General features: G+C 38.3%; 2 protein-coding genes across 2 annotated transcripts; one reads left to right on the forward strand and one right to left on the reverse strand.

Annotated features, from left to right (window-relative positions):
* Positions 1-5219: 5219 nt before the first annotated feature.
* On the reverse strand, positions 5220-6509 carry LOC131395673 (olfactory receptor 5M5-like). The gene has a single exon (XM_058527516.1). It carries the CDS (start codon positions 6404-6406, stop codon positions 5468-5470), a length of 939 nt encoding a protein of 312 aa, XP_058383499.1. The 5' UTR covers positions 6407-6509; the 3' UTR covers positions 5220-5467.
* Positions 6510-18946: 12437 nt separating this feature from the next.
* LOC131395387 (olfactory receptor 5M11-like) lies at positions 18947-19930 on the forward strand. Its single transcript, XM_058527284.1, has one exon. It carries the CDS (start codon positions 18947-18949, stop codon positions 19928-19930), a length of 984 nt encoding a protein of 327 aa, XP_058383267.1.
* Positions 19931-20196: the final 266 nt, after the last annotated feature.

Below are 20196 nucleotides of genomic sequence, written 5' to 3' on the forward strand. Positions count from 1 at the left end.
TCTCTATAATGTCCTGCACAATGAACAGAAGGCACTGGAGGGTTCCCTCATTTGGGTCTCAGGGCTGGGCAAAGACAACCCAAATTACACCTGTAGGAGAGAGAGCAAGTCTCTAGCAGTCCTTACTGAAAGAACATGTGCAATTTCTGCCCAGATTGGTACACTGCTGGAACTGTACAAATTTCCACAGGTAAGCCTGTGTGGGATGGGGAGCCATGAAATCATGTCTACTTTAATGCCATTCTCAGGTGCCTGAAAAGGAAGAAAGGAGGAGACTGTGTTTATGCATCTCTCACAGGATGTAATCTCCCAGGACGAGTGTATAGAGTCTTAGTGAGGTATGCACATTTCCTTTGTTTGGCAGCCCTAAGCACTATGATTTCATCCATGTCCATTGATAACAAGGTTCCAGGGACCATCTGCTGTTGACCAGATTGGGTCCCAATCCTGAGTCAACAAGTCATTTGCATGAACATCATTTGCAACGATGCAAATGAACTGCATCAGAGGAGGCAATGTCAGGTGTAAGGTGCAAGTGTCAGAAAGGGCCCATGTCACTCAGGGCTCAGACAAGAACATTCTAGCATCACAGCCTCCAAAGTGCAAGATAGGGAGGGACAGCCTCACACACCCAGGGCCCAGGGCAGCCACAGGACATTCTATGTGTGACCCATGCAGGGCTGCACACCAATCATGATTGCAGAAACACCACAAGCCCATGAGGCCCTGCCTGGGGAAGCAAAAGTCATGCTGAATTTATAAGATTCCAAATCAGTAACTCAAGATCAATGCAGAAATAAATTTGCATTTTTGATTTTCTAAAAATTGACCTCCTTTGCTTTTCCTCAGTTCTTTTAACCATGCTAATTCCGGGATCAATATGTTGTGATGATCCACTTCTGCACCCTCAACATTGGTTTCCTCCATTATTAATGCTGTTGTGAGAATTTCCTCCCTTTCCTCACCCTAAAGCAGAGGATACTAGCTGGAAGGAACCCCTGTATTCGCCATCATGCCAAACATCTATGACTATGACAAAGGTCACACACACCTCTATGGCCCTGGAGCAAAGGGGATTTTAGGGCAGTGAAACCATAGTTCTATATGATTCTGTAATGGCGGATACATATTACTACGCATTTGTCAAAACCCATAGAATGTACAACACAAAGAGTGACCCTAATTCCAACTATGGACTTTCATTAATTATAATGTATCTGGACTGGTTCAGGAATTATAACAAATGTACCACACTAAAGTTAGTAATTTGTAGTTAATAGTGTTATAGTAATAATGTTATATAAGTTATATAGATTACTAATGAGATGTTAATAATAGGAAAACTATGCTGGGAGGGATGAGGGGATATATAGGAACTCTATAATTTCCACTTAATTTTTCTGTAAACCTATAACTGTAAACCGTTATATGAAATAAAATCTATTTTTTTAAATCATATTTTCCTATCTGGTAGCCTCTAGCTACATGTCACCATTGAGAATTTAAAATGTGGCTAGTCTAAATTGAGATGCACTGTAAATGTAAAATACACTATGGGTTTCAAGGATTTTATATAAAAATATGAATGTATAATACCTCAATGACAATTACATATTGACTACATGTTGAGATAATAATTCTTTGGAGATGTTGGGTTAAATAAAATATATTAAGATAAAAAAATGAAAGGCTTACATGGCTACTGACTTGGGAATTGCAAGATGCACCACCACACACACACACGAGACTCTGGCTGAGGCAGGGGGTTCTAGGTTTTGCAACCACCTCATAAATTTATGGCCTCCCACACTCAAACCCTCCTCTCCTGACTTGGAGCAAGGCTATTGCTATGGGTTGAATTGTGTCTCCCAAAAGATATGTTGATGTTCTAATCCCTGGAACCTATGAATGTGGCCTTATTTGGAAATAGGGTCTTTGCAGATGTGATCAAGTTAAGATGAGGTCCTTAGTGTGGACTCTAATCCAATATGACTGGTTGGAGAGGAAACAGCATTTGATGACAGAGGCAGAGATTGGACTGATTCAGCTGCAGCCAATGAACACCGATGATTAGCAGCCACCACCACAAGCTGGGGGAGTCAAGGAAGGGCCTGCTGATACTTTGATATCAGATTTCTAGGCTTCAGAACTGGGAGAGAATGAATTTCCTTTGTTTTAAGTCACCCACTTTGTGGTATTTTGTTACAGCAGCCCTGGAAAGTCATACAAGTATAAATGGCAGAGCTCATGTCACACAGGAAACATAAAACAGAGGCAGACAAAAGGGGCTTTATTCTCTTCCTTCCAGGTTGGAGTGATTTCTAGACAAACTGGTTGCTGTAGCAGAGGTCCCTGGTGTCACTGTGGTTTTTCTGGGGCCACAGGAGCTGGTGAAGCTGTTGGGCTGTTTGAGGAGACAGAGATAATGGTATGCAGAGCCCTAACTACTATGCTGGAAATTATGGAGATATTTGTGATTTAAGAGTCCTTAACTGGGGAAAAGGCCGTCACAAGGTGATTGGAATCAGGTCCGACTTGTCCTTCCCCACTGATGTCTGAGAACAATGGGACCTTGTCCAATTCATGATGAACCAAAGAAGACCTTCCGTGTAACCTTATTTATAATATTGAAAAATTTCCAAACTCTTAAGTGTCTATTGATAGGATGCTGGTTAAAGATATTATAATAAATTTCAATTAAGTAATCTAGTCATTAAAAATCAAATCGGAGTCTATTTTTGAGCAAAAACTAAGTTTAGCTATTATAGGATACCAATGTTGTGAAATGAAATTTTTATGTTTGTATACATAAGAGGAAAATTGGCTGGAAGACAAAGCACCAAAATATTAATAGGGAATATCTTTGAAAGATGAACTTACAGTTGACTCAGTTTTCATTTTTGTCTCTCTTTGCTTACCTGATTTTCTACTAAAATGATCATGCAATTTTGGTAATAAGGAAAATTGTGTATTGTTTTACATGACTAGACCATAATCGCTGAAGATTCTAATGAAACAGGTGGGAGAAATAAGGGATCAGGTGTGTCTCTGACTTTTGTCAGGAAACAGCGCTCAAATCTCTGGCTACAAGAGGAGTGCTGCTTTTCTAGGGTAAGGGCTTAAACAGCTTACTCCCTCTCCAAGGAGAAAATTATCTAACGTGTAGTTCAAGCCTGCAGATAAACTGCTGAACCTAAAAGACAGTTGTCTTCAGATCACTGTTATAATCTCCATCTTCTTTTAGTCTCCTAAGCCGCAGCATCGCTTTATCCATCCTATGTCATCCATGCACCCTTGTTGTTGATGTTAGTGGTGGTGGTTGTGTGTGTGTGTATGTGTTTGTGTCGAGGTAAAGGTGAGGGGAGGGAAAAGGTCAAGGAAATAATGATGGCAAAGATTGCATCATAAAATTGAGACTTCACAAGTACTATCCAACAGTCTTAATCTTACATGCACCTTAAAATCCTGTGTCATTAAAATGTGACGTTGGTGACAATCCCAACCAAATAAGAATACACCTCTAATTGTTGACTCTCTTTCACTCCAGATGAAAACTTGGTAGATGACAGAATTTATACTAAAAATTTAATGAGAAAGGTAGAGAGAATTCAAACCGTGAAAAATTGATTATTTTAATTAAAAAGTAGGATTAGTCTGTTTTGCAACATTTATAATACCAAGAAAAATAAAGAAAATATGCAAAAGCAAAACAAAGTACTGAAAGAAAATATAAGACAATATCTTTATAATAGGAAAGAATTGTTTAGAGAAGGCATACAATGCAGAATGATAAAGAGAAGATTAATAAATTTGAACTACATTAAAATGAAAAACTTCTGCACCAACCACCAAATAAATACATCATGCACAAAAATGAAATACAAGCTACAAACAGATTGAAGACATATGCATTTCATATATCATTAAAATATTAGTACCTAGTACAGAATATATAAGGATCTATTTACAAATGTAGGAAATAAAGATAAAATAACTCAGTTGAAAAGTGGACAATGAATATGGACATACAACCGAACAAAAAAAGAGGAATCTTCAAATAGCATCAAAGCATTTAAAAATACTTCACTTCATTTGTAATGATGATCCAAAAACTTCAACAAGAAATAAGAATCCATTTTGCACCCAACAGATTGGAAAACATTTTAAATGTCTGACAATATACTACGCTGACAAGATTGTAGAGTCAAGGGCACTCGCACACTCCGTTGGCGGGAGAACAAATTGGTAGAGGGATTTAGCAATATCAACTAAATTTAAAGATGTTCATAGCTTATGACCCAGAATTTACCATCCTAGGTATATATTCGAGAAGAATTCTTGAACTGGTACATATTCAAAAGTTTGCAAGAGAGTGTATTGCTGGATTTTCATATTATCAAGAAAAAGGAAAAATGTATTCACCATCAATAGCAGAGTGGATAAGATCTATTGTGGCACATTTATATATCAGCATAGAAGACATCAGTGAAAAATGCTGCTACACAAATCAGCATGGATAAATCAAACAATATTTAGTGAAAAATACAATATATTGCAGAAGGACACGTAGAGTGATTTCATTTATATCAAGATTTAAATCTAGCAAAATAATGTTATATAATTCTGTGGATACATAAACACCAGTAAAACTCTGCATAGGGATAAATAACATAAAATTCATGTGAGACTTCAATGCAGGAAATGGAGAAATGAACAGAATCAGGCAGGGAGGACTCAATTTGAGAATATCTGCGTATCTGAAATGTCAGAAACAGACTTGGTGTTGTGTGAAAATTTAATAATGATTAGTTATGCTTACATAAGTGATCTTTAATTTTATATTTTTAGCTGTATGTTGGAAACACTCCATAATAAAAAATTAACAGGTGAAACCACAGAACCAGTTTCATGACGGGGATGCATATCGTTAAAAAAAAAGATCTTCTAAAGGAAATTTGCCATTCCATGAAAAGCCTATGAATTCTAAAGACATTTCTTAGAGTAGTAATCTGAGATACCAATAGATTTTTCATTGCTATACAGTTTGCATAAAAGGAAAAAAATTCACCTGACATGGTTGACAAGTTTATTGAAAATCATTTGGAAGTCATTAAGTACTATAAAAATATAATGGATGATATTTGTCATAGCATCATTTGGTGATTCTGTCTTTTGCACATTTTAACCAGTATGGGTGTTATGGGTGGAATCGTCTGGTCTTTATTGACTTTACAGAGCAATCATGATGCTTTCTGGTCTTTCACTTTCTATGCAGCATTTTTTTTTTAATTCTAAGAGATGGTACTGTAAACACTAGTAAATAATTTGACACATTCTTCCAAGACTCATATGCAAATTATAAAAGACAAAAATACTCAATAAAATAAAGTGATTTGTTAATTTAAAACGCTCATTAATTGGTCAAATAATATAGATTTATTACATATCTGTGAACAAAATGCCTACTTTATTTAGCAACCAATGTCTTTTGGATCACTTTCGTGATTGCTGTTTTAACATCTTTGTTCCGCAAGCTATAGATAAAAGGGTTTAACATAGGACTCACGAAGATATAAAAAACAGCTACAATTTTCCCGTGTTCCACAGATGCCTCAGAAGGGGGCCTCAGATACATGCAGAACAATGTCCCATAAAAGATGATGACAGCCGTCAGATGGGACCCATAGGTGGAGCAGGCCTTGCGTCTCCCCTCAGCAGAGCGCATATGCAGAATAGCTGTTAAAATGAAAATGTAGGAGATGAGGATGATGGTGAGAGAACAGGTAAGGTTGGAGCCAGCCACTACAAACACGGCAGTTTCTTTGACATGAGTATCTGAGCAGGCAAGGACTAGGAGAGGAGGGTCCGCACAGTAAAAGTGGTTGATTTCATTGGGTCCACAGAAGGAGAGAAGAAGCATCAGGATGGTCTGTGCCAGACCATTTGCAAAGCCATAAGTGTAAGGAGTAGCAACAGGAGAGAGGCAAACGCATCTGGACATTTTGCTACCATACAGCAAGGGTTTACAAATGGCCATGTAGCCATCATAAGCCATCACTGTGAGCATATAACAATCTGTGATCCCCAGGGCAATGAAAAAGTGGAATTGTATAAAGCAACCAATGAAGGAAATGGTTTTTCTTTTGGATAAAAAATTAACCAGCATCTGAGGAGTGACACTGGTGGCATAACAGAGATCTACGAAGGAGAGGTGACTGAGGAAGAAGTACATTGGAGTGTGAAGTTTTGGGTCACTTCTGATTAACAAAATCATGCTCACATTGCCGATCCCTGTGATGAGGTAGATGACTAGGAAAACCACAAAGAGGCCAGGCTGCAACTCTGCTTGATCTGTCGGTCCCAGGAGAATAAACTCAGTCACTGCTGTGTAGTTTTTCTTTAACATTGTGTTTGCTTGGCTTCAAGTGAGGTCTAAAGTAATGGAAATAAAAATGCATTTGTCTTTTCTCGTTTCTCCATTACCCTCAACATGTCAGCTAATACTTCTTCCCCTTCTCTCAAACTTGCAAATACGTGTTACATAAGTAAGCATGTGATTGATGTTTTAAATAGATAGGGTTCCTTTATGTAAAGACAGTCATATTTTTAAATGCTTTTCTGCAAATGTTTTCATATTTGAAAAGCCTTTATGTTTTCTGCACATCTTTATCATATTTATTCAATTATAATTTCCTCAAACACTTTCCTTAAACGTTGTTTTCCTCTGAAATTGTAATCTTTCATTTTTCAGTATACCTTTTGATGTGGTATCTAAAGCATCTGTCATTGAGAGCAATCTGAGCTGAATGGACTTAGGGCAGTGGAACTGATGGATGGCGTATATTCTTGTAAAACTAGGATCTGTCTACTCGCCCCTGTAAACTCAAGATCATTTTCAAGCTCTTCCCTCTCCCGGAAATGTATGTCCATTTTCCCCACTCTAATCTACCTCAGGTGGCGATGATATCAACAAATTTTACCTTAACTCTTAGGACTCAGCTCAGGATCTCCTTTGTTTTGTATGTTATTACCCGAAGAGAAAAAATTGGTTCACGGGGCACAAAAGAAAATCTTAGTGTTTTTGTATGAAAACAGAAATTTTTACAATACATAAATTATATATCCGTATATCTATCCATATATACAAAGAGAGAGAGAGAGATGGACAAACATAGACCGCTGTATGTGCATACATATATCAATGGTATTCAACGTTATTGTTTGGGACTGGGGGTGATTAGGGGAAAAATAATGTATTAAAGGGCTCCCTGGTGTGGCGGGAGAGGATAACGGAAACCAGGTTGACAAATATCCCCAGATCATAATGATTTTGTTGTAACTCTACCTCTTTTTAATTCTTGCAAAAATTGAGAAAAACTCTATAAAATGAATTCAAGTTCTTTACAACATGTAAAAGGTCATACTGAAATCATAATCATAGTACCCACACAACTGAGACAGTACATAAGACATCATGAAGTGCATCCCCCAATGTTGCGGCAGAATAAAAGTGACCACAAAGACCCTCATGGAAAATTCTATATTTTCCTTCAGTAACACATACCCAGGTAGGACAACGTTGCACTGACTGTCGTTAATAGCTACAATACCAAGGATGGAACCAGGTTACTTTGTAAGGCACTTTGTAAATCCATCACTCCAGCTTCCTTGGTTATTGCATTTTCCTATTCCGTGCATGAGATTTGGACTTATCGACTAGGGTAAAAAAATGTAAGACAAGTCACCTAAATCAATAAAATCATTTTATGTTGTTTTTTTTATGTTTGTAAGATCATTGTCATAACAGACATATTCTCTTTGGTGCTGGGATGGTATTTTTAATAAGTATCTATTTATTGAAACAGTCATCAAGAAATAATTAATATCAGCACTTATTTTTTTACTGTGGAGAAATGAGGCAATGTGAGCAATGAACATCCCATATAATTTAACTGAGAATTATACGGTAATAATTTTCCTTTAAAGAAAAAGAACACAACACCCTACACGATTTGAGCAAGGAGACCTCAGCGAGAAGTATTTGCATGTGGACAGAAGTGGCTCTGGGAAACCCGAGGCTTTACAGTCATGACATTCAACCTCACCTTGAGAATCTCTCATGTAGATGTTTACTGCCACTACCCATTCACCCAAAGAGTCTAGAAGATTGATCTTTAGCTTTAACATTTGTCACGTCTCCTTGGCGTATCGTTGTGGTTCAATTGGCAGTGGAAAAGAAATTTCCAGAAAGCATCTTCACGAAATGCATTTTGAATTAATTTTAAATAATTAATAATGATTATAAACCTAGAAGTGACCAGTTCTCCATGAAGGGGGTACAGATCACTAAATGATATGATGCGTATAATTATAAAGAGTAGCATTGTTAACTGGGAAAGAGCCAGAAAGATTACTTAATACCACTCCCTTATTTATCTTCATGAAGCGAGAGAGAGTAAGCATGGTTAGTTCCTGCGAGTCAGCAGAGTGTAACAGTTACTGGGGTCTGCAGCCAGACTTCCTGGCTGGAAATCTCACATCCTCTAATTCCTAGCTGTGGGGCTTGGGCAAGCCATTCATCTCTCTGTGCCTGAGTTTCCTCACGCGTAAAATTTGGTTATTAATAGCAACTTCCTTCACGTGTGGCAGTTAATCCCAGTAAAACTTTTAAAATATGTCTGACATGTATTGAGCACTTAATAGGTTGTAGCTACTATTACAATTTGGTGAAAAATGCAGGTCTAGTCTAAAACAAGACTCAACATCAAAGTGTGAGCTCCTTGGGGACAAGGAGTTTATCTAATCTATAGCTACAGCTTCAGTGACACCTAGAACAGTGCTTTCCCAAGTGGAGGTAATCACTAATTATTGATGGAATGATGTTCTCTTTGGTCTAGTTCCCTTTCATGATAAGTACTGCTCCACTGTGCATTTGTAAATACTTGTACTCTGAGAGAATAGTAGAATTTAATTCAAGATATTTGCTAATTCATCAGAATGTTTCAGCTCATAATTTTATTTTTATTGATTAAAATATTTATTTCAGATTCCAAAATATATTTTAAAAATACCTAATCCTACCTGTGAAAGAAGAGTGATTTCCCAGTGAGAACATGGGTATAAAGAACCTGAAGACTTGTAATGTCATTGTCACATAGGGACCAGATCCCCGGGGTTTAATTATTTCTAGCAGAAAGTCAGACTATGAGCAACCACTCTCTTTTTATTCTATTGAAAATTCTAAACTCATTGGGAACATGATTTTTGCCCACTCCCCGGTATCATCAGGGAATCAAATCTCTGAAGAATGATGCAGCAATGGGATTCATTATTTATTTCAATTTACTCCTGAATGTCTTAACATTTTTTGACTTGAGGGAATCATTAAGTTCTCATGTTTACAACATATAAGATAGAATAATGCATGGTATAGGGAGTAAGTTTTGGAGTCCAGAGGACCATTGGAAGATAAATAAACTTTTGTTGAATTTGGAGTAGTTATTTACAGATTCCGAGTCTCGTGCTTTATTTTTCAATAAATATTTTCAATTCCTATTTTTCAATAGGAATAATAATACATAACTACAGGAATATTGTACATATGTGGATAACATAGATGTGCTAATGATTCTTCCTTGGTCACCCTACCCCAGCCAGACCTATTGTCTTTTTTCTCTACCTTGCTCTGTCCACCTGGAGTTTTACCCTTAGGGGTCACATCAATAGAGCTCCTTTGGTGTATAGTTTTCAGCTGAGTTTGACCAATGGGAGAAACCACCAGGATGTCACAAGTGGGAGGAAAAGAACAAAGTAGCTCAGTTTCCTTCTCATTCTCTCTCAGCTTCACAATGAAGGTGCTAGAGTGGCTGCAACCTTCCAGGGAAAACTCCTGCAGAGGTGTGTGTTGGGGTGGCTAGGGACTTTCTTCCTGGTTCTAACTCTCATTGGGCTCTGGCGACATATGCCACTGCCCAGCCATTTCAGGACTAGGGGTGGAAATTGCTTTCTGCAATTAGCCTCCAGGTGCTTCAACTGCGTTGACTGATTTCTTTAACTTCACTTGTATTCTCTGTCATTTCATCAAATTCTCTTCAGTTAAACTGTTTGCATAGAATTTTGTTTTATGCCAAGTTCCTGACTCAGGCCAGAGCAGCACATAGTAGTTTTTAAATAAATGTTGCAGTGGAAGTAATAGCTATAATTATAATTATTGTAATAATGATTATTTATTTTGATAAAATTTTGGGATATTTCTGGGTTCACCATTGTTGGAGCTTAAAGGGACTATTGAATCATCTGGATCCTGAATCAACTGACGACTACACACAGGAGTCAGATATTTAAATTCCTAGCATTATCAAAGGTAAACTTGGATTTGAAAATCTGGCTTAGACATATTTTCTGTTTCTATCCTCTGAACTGAAGTCACCTACACAAGCAGAGCAGTGGGAAAACTTTTGTTCCCTCTTTCCCTTTCCAGAGCCATGACCAGTCAGCGTGTCTGATTGACACCTGTGTATCAATCCCATAAAGAAGAAGCAGATGCTTTGTATTGAAAAACCAGGCAGCTGCAATGATCCTTTTCATAATCTCACCCATCTCCATTCACCCTACTGAGGTAGATAAGTGGGGAGCGTAGCGAGAAGAATGCAAAGTTTCCTCTAAGACCTTCCCCTCCAAGGTCATTTAGAAGCCTCCGCCTCCATCCTTTGTATCACATTTGGCACCCTCTTTTATCTGCTTATGCATTCCAGAAATCCCTGAGTCTTCCTAGATTTCCTGCTCTCATTCCCACTCCCTCCCATAGACTATATCATCTCCATGACTTTTTAGATAACTCAAGTCAAATTTTCCCACATGAAGAAGGAGGAGGAGAAGGAGAAAGGAATTACAAGCAATAGAGAGGAACTTGAGAAAAGCTTGCAATGATGCTTTGCAAGTATTGATAGGGGCCGGCCCGGTGGCATAGTGGTTAAGTTTCCGCGCTCTGCTTCGGCGGCCTTGAGTTTGCAGGTTTGGATCCTGGGCGCAGACGGCTGCATTGCTCATCAAGCCATGCTGTGGCGGCATCCCATGTAAAGTAGAGGGAGATGGGCATGGATGTTAGGCCAGGACCAATCTTCCTCAGCAAAAAGAGGAGGATTGTAGCCCAGGGACAATCTTCCTCACACACACACACACACACAGACACACACAAAAGTATTGATAGGTCATTTGTCTTAAAATCTTACAAAATTTTATTGATTACTTTCTTTAATAAACATTTCAACTTTGGGGAAATGCTATAAATGGGAAGTGCATGATGTGAGGAAAAAACTCATAGGCTCTTACCACTTTTTGTCTCCTCCATCACTATCACCCTGGTACCAGACGCAATCTTTTTTGCCTGGAAACTAGGAAACTGTAATAGCTTTTAGTGGCCACCCCTGTCTTCTCCATAAGAAATCTATATATTCATACATTTTCAAAACTGTCTGAAACATGGCTACCCATAAATATAATTACTCGCTAAGCATCTTAATGAACCCATATGGTTTGGCGTGTTTTCAGAGCCAGCCCAGAAATATCTAAGAGAATAATATTTGATTTGAAACCTCTCTCTGTGTCCTTGAAAAAAATTTTTAATGTCTCCAAGCTAGAGGATTTTTATCAGTAAGAAATAAATTATAATATCTCTATCACCAAGATATAATGAGTTACATAAACTTTGTTTTTCCTTGGTAGTGAATACAGATATGCATTTAAAATGCTTAGCACGGTGGTGGCTGGTATCTAGTAAATGCTCAAGAAGTGATAGCAGTTATACTAAGAGAGTTGCAAATGCGTTCGCTCTACAAGCAGTTGATGTGAAGAACATGTGGAAATGCGGCTTTTTACATTCTCTGTAAGTGCTCTGCTCTTCCACAGGAGCCCCATCCTGCTGAGCAGAGATGCGGTGAAACAAGATTGCAAAGAATGTTTTCTACAGTGAATCCTCCATAAAAACAACTAATTCTATTCGTCCAATCTGAATTTAGGAAAATCCAGAAATAATTTCAGCTACTAAAGGCATGTATACAGAGTTTATAATGTTGAAGTTGACTATAAAAATATTTGCAGGGTCATCAACAATGGACCGATTATCATAGATTTGTTGAGCAAATTCAAATTTTTATAATGAACATAATGTATCACTTTAGGTGAGAAAACACAATTTTTTAATGTATTTCTTCTAACCAACATACTCAACGAAGGATTTGACAGTAGCATGACTTTAGGACTAAGTGTTATGAAATATGAGATAAATTATCCTAGTAGAACATTCACCCATCTCAATTAACCAACTAGGCAGAAAGACATTTTTTCAGAATGAAAAATAAAGAGTGCATATAAGTTTGTTTCATTTTTTTTAACTAGCAAGATTTTTGCCCATCTGACAAATGCTTTTATTTATTCTTTGCATGTTCATGGCAACTGGTAATAAATATTGTGCTTGTTTCTCTTTTGTCTTTTCAGAAACAATGTAATGACAAAATATCTTTAATTAGCATATTGCCTGGGTCCTTATGTCAAGAAATAATTACATATCACACGGATCTGTGACGTGTGGCTTTCTTTTAAAGAGTGGCTTTGGACTTAGAACAGTCAATAATTTAAATAACTCTCTTGATTGATCTTTCTCTTTAGGCAGACGCCCAGTCCTCCACGTTGTAATCCTTGTTCTCCTTTTATAACTTAATGAGGCCTCCCATCCCTGGGGAAGGGGGGCTTTGATCTGCGTGCATAATCTTTGTGCTTCTCTCTGAGCTGCATGGTGGTGTTTGCGCTGCTGTCGCCACCATGACGAGTGCAGCTTGGGGTCATCACTTGCTCTTGGCTGGACGCAGCCTGCTCGTCTTCCCTGCTGACCCAGCTGCACTGTGGTTCTTGTGGGAACTACAGACCCCCTGACGTCTGCCCCTCACATTCACCCACAATTGGCCTGGGAAGTCTGCTGTGCAGTACTCAGCTTCACTGGTGCAACACGTCCCAGTCATCAAATTTTAGCTATTTTCATACTTCCACGTTAGGGATATGCTGGAAATTTGGAAATTTGGGTACGATCCATGCCACAAGGACACTAAAGAAACTGTGGGGGTATTAACTCAAGTCCAAGTGGGAATGCTTAAGTAAGATGAACTTTGTTAAATGCTTAAATGCTTACGTTTACTTTACTGTGGCTACCCAAGAAATTGATTCAGAGCTAAAGCCTACAGCAAGGAGATTGGGGTAGCCTATCTCAGAGAGATCTCCTAAGGCCTTGAATTTTCTTATACTTTTTTCTATCTACTCACTAGTATGCCAAAAGGTGAGGCTTTGGGCTCTTTACTCTCTCTTTCTGTCATAATCTACATTTTTTTTGTGTGTCATGCATTAATGGTGGATGGAGTTCAGAAGAGGAAGATTGGCTTAATCATAAGAAAGGTATGACAGTACTATGTGATCTTTGTGTGGTTATTTATAATGATAGTGTTACTATGAACCTGGCCCAAAAGTATTAGGATTTTACTCTGATTTCAAATACTAATGTAGTAAGACGCGAAGAGAAAATATTAAGGTAGATAATGTACATCAAGAACCATAAACTAAACATATCTTTGTATAAGTGGTCCAAGCTAATAAATCTATTTAAACTAATTTCATTTAAACTAATATTTCAATTAAATATGAGAGTCTAAAAACTGATTCCCTGCAACTTGGAATTTAATTCATGAGAAGTGATCCTAGATTACTAGTGAAAATGAAATAAATTACTGTTTACATGAAAGACCACTAATTCACAACCCTCTGCCTAGCATCACTGTTTAGTTATTCATTCAATAACATTGAATTCTTTATTCACTGAATATTAACTGGGCGCCCAAAATTTTATACCGATGTCTACAGGGGGTATCAAATGAAATGACACTAATTCTGCCCTAAGAGCACTTACCATCCTGTAAAAGAAATAGATTTATAAAAGGAGTCAAGTACCACAAGACAGGCAAAGAAAACCCCCCACGGGCATTCAGAAGAGGGAAAGACTATTCCAGCTGAGGATATGATGAGCAGAGTCATGGCAAAGATCTTTTCACTCTAAAGAATGGAATACTTTATATCTGCCCTAGAATTAATCCCAATATCGAAACCAGTACTATGTGTGTTTGCATTTACCAAGAGACACCGTGTGCATCTAATGATTCACCCATAAATTAGGATCCCATCCATTAGGATGTGACTATTAAAACACCTCCAGGGTGAGTTGCAATGATGTCCCAAAGGTGACTTCTTGATGAATGCTTCAGGGATGAGTCTCACAAAGTTAGCCATTCAGCTATAAATCCTTCTACTTTGGGGAACTTTGAGGAGGCTAAGAAATCACTATCCCTCCACAGGTAAGTCTGATAGTTCTGAAAATCAATAATTCTAAGAAATATTGTTTGATTTCTTATTATTTCCTCTTTTGAACAAAAAATGGAATAAGTAGTGACCCTAAGAACTGCCACATTAAGACAAAGTCACAGGCAGACAGAGGGCAGACTCTTTCTGGCAAAGAGAGCAGGTGACTTGTGATATATTAGGAGGTCAGGCAGGCCTTGCGCCATAGCATCCCTGGCCTTAGTTACAGACCCATTTCACAATACAGCAAAGATTTAGAGTAGGCTTACAGGGTGAGCTTCAGCCAATTGTTGGAATTCAAAAAGTCCATACATCATACTTCCCTTTTTTTTTTTATTGATGTTTTAACGGTTTCTAACATTGTGAAATTTTGGGTTGTACATTTTTGTTTGTCCATCACCCCATATATGACTCCCTTCACCCCTTGTGCCCACCCCCCACCCCCACTGCCCGGGTAACCACAGTCCAGTTTTCTCTGTCCATGTGTTGGTTTATATTCCTCATATGAGTGAGATCATACAGTGTTTGTCTTTCTCTTTCTGGCTTATTTCACTTAACATAATACGCTCCAGGCCCATCCATGTTGTTGCAAATGGGACGATTTTATCTTTTTTTATGGCTGAGTAGTATTCCATTGTATATATATACCACATTTTCTTAATCCAATCGTCAGTCGAGGGACACTTAGGTTGCTTCCACTTCTTGGCTATGGTGAATAATGCTGCAATGAACATAGGGGTGCATAAGCCTCTTTGGATTGTTGATTTCAGGTGCGTTGGATAGATTCCCAGTAGTGGGATAGCTGGATCATAGGGCATCTCTATTTTTAATTCTTTGAGGAATGTCCATACCGTTTTCCATAGAGGCTGCACCAATTTGCATTCCCACCAGCTGTGTATGAGGGTTCCTGTTTCTCCACATCCTCTCCAACATTTGTTGTTTTTTGTCTTGGTGATTATAGCCATTCTAACGGGCGTGAGGTGGTATCTTAGTGTTGTTTTGATTTGCATTTCCCTGATGATTAGTGATGTTGAGCATCTTTTCATGTGCCTATTGGCCATCTGTATATCTTCCTTGGAGAAGTGTCTGCTCATTTCCTCTGCCCATTTTTTGATCGGGTTGTTTGTTTTTTTGTTGTTCAATTGTGTGAGTTCTTTATATATTATGGAGATCAACCCCTTCATCATACTTCCCTTTTAACTTGTATTTCTTCTCCAATTCTAGAGCCTTAGAGATTGGCACAAGAAAATATACTCCCACTCCATATGCTTTTAATAATTTCCCACATTTATTATTAAAAGTTTAAAGAGATTTTGCTAAATGAGTGTAAGGTTAAAGGTGAAAAGAAAAAAAAAAGTAAATGTGAATACTTTTCCTTCTTCATCCGAAGGGCTTCTCTTGGGTTTTTCCAGTTCACTTTTGCACTGAAATGTGATGGCGTTGCTATATCCAGGATGACCAAAACAAGTTTACGATGCTTAGTTCAAAGGGAATACAGTTTTCTCTAATATGTTTGTGTCTTTTCCCAACATTTCTATGGATTTTATTGACCTTTCAACTTAACCATCCCATTTGGCCTAAGTTCTCAGGAAAGATTGCATAGGGCTTAAAGATTTTTAGGTTTCTTTCCCCTGCATTGAAGATAGATCTTTAGTTCTTTCCTACAGTAAGCATAATTGTAGCTCTTTTCAATAATTCTGTTATTTGACCTATACATTTAATGAACACCTTCTTTTGGAATATCCTTATTCCTTTCATTTTCTCACTCACTTTCCACTTGGAATGAGAGAGAAGCACTGAATGAAGAAGGTATCTTAACAATTTGGAAGGTATCCATCTAGTGGAAGTCCATGGCATTGTGGGCTATGCTATGTGAGATGGGACTGAAACATTCTCAGACACGATTCAACACAAATGATCTGCACCAGCGTTTTTAAAACTCTGATTATTTTAGTGAGAACGATGAGACACAAGTTGTTCTCCACTCCCTCACTTCAGCTTATAACTTGAAATATAACTATACTAAATCTACTTTCACAACTGGTGTTTTTCCATATGAATCCCAGAAATTAAAGCCTGGACTACGTGTAATAAATAATAGAATGACATGATCCTTAATGAGAAAGTTTACTTCCTTTTCCTTCTATTTCTTGAGTGCAAGAAGACTTGAGATAGGATCATGGAGATTCTCAGAAAGATTCTCTCTTTTCAAGCTTCCTAAAACAACAGAGTACTATAAGAGCTAAAGTTAGGGGCTAGCATATTTCCTTCTTCAAACTAATGGAGAAAAATTTTGTGTACATTAATGACGGGAAGTTCTATACTGAAGGGTACTTTGTCACAATACCTCAGAATCCACCGTAAGGGGAAGGTGTAAATGAGCAGAGGGTAAAGCCATGTGATAATAAATCTTTTCTTTGGTTTAAACACGTTGTTCCAATGATCTCATTCAGTGCTTCATCCCGGCTGTGCATTAAAATGATGTAGAAAGCTTGTTAAAATGTACCAACGTGTGTGCCCCACCTGGGACCCAAATGTCAGTGTTTTTAAAACTCCCACACCTGAACTTAATGTGAAGCCAGAGTTGAAAACCACGGATCTAAGTGTTAGATTTGTGAATATGTGATTTAATAAAGCAACAGAGTTATTTTTGAAAGGTGTGAACTTTCTATGTCCTCCTGGCCTTGCAAAATTTGCTGTAGTAATTAAAGGTAACTCATTTTTTTCAGTCCCCAGTAAATTTCCACCTGTTTCCAACAGTCTAACCTGCAAGTTATAAATGTCAGTTATCAAGGTTTTGGTCAGGCACCATTTTCACTAGCTTGTGCTATTAAATGAACCCCTGACGGCGCTCCCTCCTGTACATTGTTTACATGGCAGCTGGAGTGTCTTGTACTAACTCAATCTCCACTAGTAACATTAGGGAGGTAAGAAATCTACATACCATGAAAAATCAACTGATGTGAGTTGGCAAATCTACCTCATTGATTTATTTATTCAACTAATGGATACTGTGTCGCCTATGATTCAGGCACCTGCCCAAGTTCCAAAGGTCTGGGGATATGGCACGAATAAATTTCCTGCTCTCATGTGTATAACATTCTAATGGAGGCAACAGACAAAAAATATGAAAATAAAAATTATTTGTGTAAATAATAATTTTAGAATTGATAAATGATATGAGAAAAACAGATCATGGTACATGATTAACAAGCTATTTGAAATGAAGCTAACTTAGACAAATGGCCGGGCAATGCTTTTCAGAGGAGGTGTCATTAGAAGAGAGATCTAAATGAAGTAATGAAATGAGTCACTCAAAGGTCTGAAAGAAGAACATTCTAAGCAGAGGGAACAGTATGTGCAAAGGCCCTCAGGTGGGAATGTGCTCAGCATGTTCAAGAAACAGTTATAAGGTTAATGTGGCAGGAGAAGAAGGACTGAAGAGAAAGTGGTCAAAGAGTTTGGAGAGGTAGCTGGGAAGGAATCACTAAGTCCTTTAGGCTCTGCGATGTTTCTTAGAAAATTTAGATTTCAGCCCAAGTGTGACGGAAAATCTTGGACCATTTCACCAAGTCAGTAACACGATGTGATTTATGTTTATAAAGACCACTGGCTTGCATTGGGAGATAGAGGATTTCCCGTGTGGAAGAAGGAAGATCACTGTAGTAGCTTTGGCAAGAGATAATTTTGTCTTAGATCCGACTGGTAGCAGAGGAAATGCTGACAAGCTATTTTAAGATGCAACGTGCAATATTTTGAAGGTGGAGAAAACAAGATCTCCTGGTAGTTTAGATTAAGGATGTGAAGTCAAAGGTATGAGATAAATTGAAATAGTAATATTAAATATGTATGAGATATAAAATAAATTGGGACACTGTACAGTAAAAAGAGATTACCGAGAGGAAAGGGCATGTTAAGTGAAGAAACAATCCAGATACCGGGTGTTGATTTAGAACAAAGGAGACGGGACGGACAGAACTCCAAGGGACCAGGAGAGGTTCACTGCTGTCAGAAAGTAAGAAATGAGGTAGAAACTGAACCTGAATAAACACACAATAGGCTCTCAAGAATTATATGCTGCTCCAATTACAGAAGGTTTGCCTCTGCTGACAGTGATGGAACCAGTAAACAGAGACTCATCCATTCTCCCTATTCCCTGATCAACAGTTTATGCCATGATCCACCGCAGTGGTAGCCGTGTTTGAGGATCAGGGGTTCTGACTGCATAGCCTATTTAGGGAGACCAGTGAGCTGAGACACATTCTGTGTGTGCTAGCCAAGTTGAGGGGGGGGTTGCAAAGCAGCCAGCAAAGCATGGTGCATGGCCTTCAAAACGTGTTTCCACTGCAACGTCCACTTTAGTCAGCACCACCGACCACCTGAAGGCACCTCTGGAAAGTCTTCCATCTCTGAGGGAAATAGTAACCTATTTAAACCTCTCTTCAAAACCTGTATGTTATAGGGTACATTTATTTTGTCTATTCTTGGATTGCATGCAATTTATTTCTCTCTTTATACCTGAACAATTCTTCTTCTTTTATTAGAGAACATGAAGATAGAAAAAGTTCCCCAAAGCAATGGCACTGAGGCAACTGGGTTCATTCTTCTGGGACTGACCAGCCGACGAGAGCTGCAGCCCATCCTTTTTGTGGTGTTTCTCCTGATTTACGTCATCACCATGACAGGGAACTTTGGATTGATTATATTAATCAGAATTACTCCCGGGCTGCAAACCCCCATGTACTTTTTCCTCACCCATTTAGCATGCGTGGATATTTTTTATTCCACTAATATCTCTCCTCAGATGCTTGTTAATTTCCTATCTGAGAAGAAAACCATTTCTTACTTGGGATGTCTGATCCAATGTTTTGTTTTTGTGACTCTGCTCCTTACTGAATATTACATGCTTGGTGCCATGGCCTATGACAGGTACGTGGCAATCTACAGTCCCCTGTGTTACAGCAGCAAAATGTCCAGGCCACTTTGCATCTGCCTGGTCACTTTCCCTTACCGCTGGGGTTCTATGGCGGGCACAATGCAGGTGATATTGACCTCTCGCTTGTCCTTTTGTGGACCCAACACTATCAACCATTTCTACTGTGCTGACCCTCCCCTCTTAATGTTGACATGTTCTGACACTTACATAAAGCAAACGGCCCTATTTGTGTCTGCAGGGATTAACCTCACAGGTTCCCTACTCATCATCGTCGTCTCTTATGTTTTCATTTTCATCACCATTATGAGGATCCATTCCAGTGAAGGGCAGCGCAAAGCCTTCTCCACCTGTGGCTCCTACCTGACGGCTGTCACTTTGTTCTATGGGTCCCTATTCTGCATGTATCTGAGACCAGCAAATCAGCAGTCTGTTGAACAAGGGAAAATTGTGGCCACGTTTTGCATTTTTGTGAGTCCCATGCTGAATCCATTTATCTACAGCCTGAGGAACAAGGATGTGAACCAGGCTTTGAGAAGAGTGTTTATGAGAAACCTTGGTATAATGGAGAAAAGTTCCGTTTTGACACTCTCCCAATGAATACTAAAAAAAGAATCTCAAAAATGATCAAAAACCCTTGTTGGTGGTGCCTGAATGCAATTCTCTGGAATAAGAATGATGTTCTTTATGTACGCATAGCTTGGCATCAATTGAGAGTCTAATGGAAAAAATGAATGGAAAAGAGGTTGGAAATGATGATTGATAGGAAACACAAGAGTGAAAGTCAGTTGTTTGTAATAATGCAGGGTCATGTTTTTAGTCTCACTAAAGAACTCATTTCCACTTGGTTATTTAGCAGATAAATT

The sequence above is a fragment of the Diceros bicornis genome, chromosome 31 (assembly GCF_020826845.1).
Source record: "Diceros bicornis minor isolate mBicDic1 chromosome 31, mDicBic1.mat.cur, whole genome shotgun sequence".
NCBI classification, from domain to species: domain Eukaryota; kingdom Metazoa; phylum Chordata; class Mammalia; order Perissodactyla; family Rhinocerotidae; genus Diceros; species Diceros bicornis.

Excerpts from the sequence above, each read along its gene's own strand:
- LOC131395387 (XM_058527284.1), top strand. The coding sequence starts at position 18,947 with ATGAAGATAGAAAAAGTTCCCCAAAGCAATGGCACTGAGGCAACTGGG.
- LOC131395673 (XM_058527516.1), bottom strand. The coding sequence starts at position 6,406 with ATGTTAAAGAAAAACTACACAGCAGTGACTGAGTTTATTCTCCTGGGA.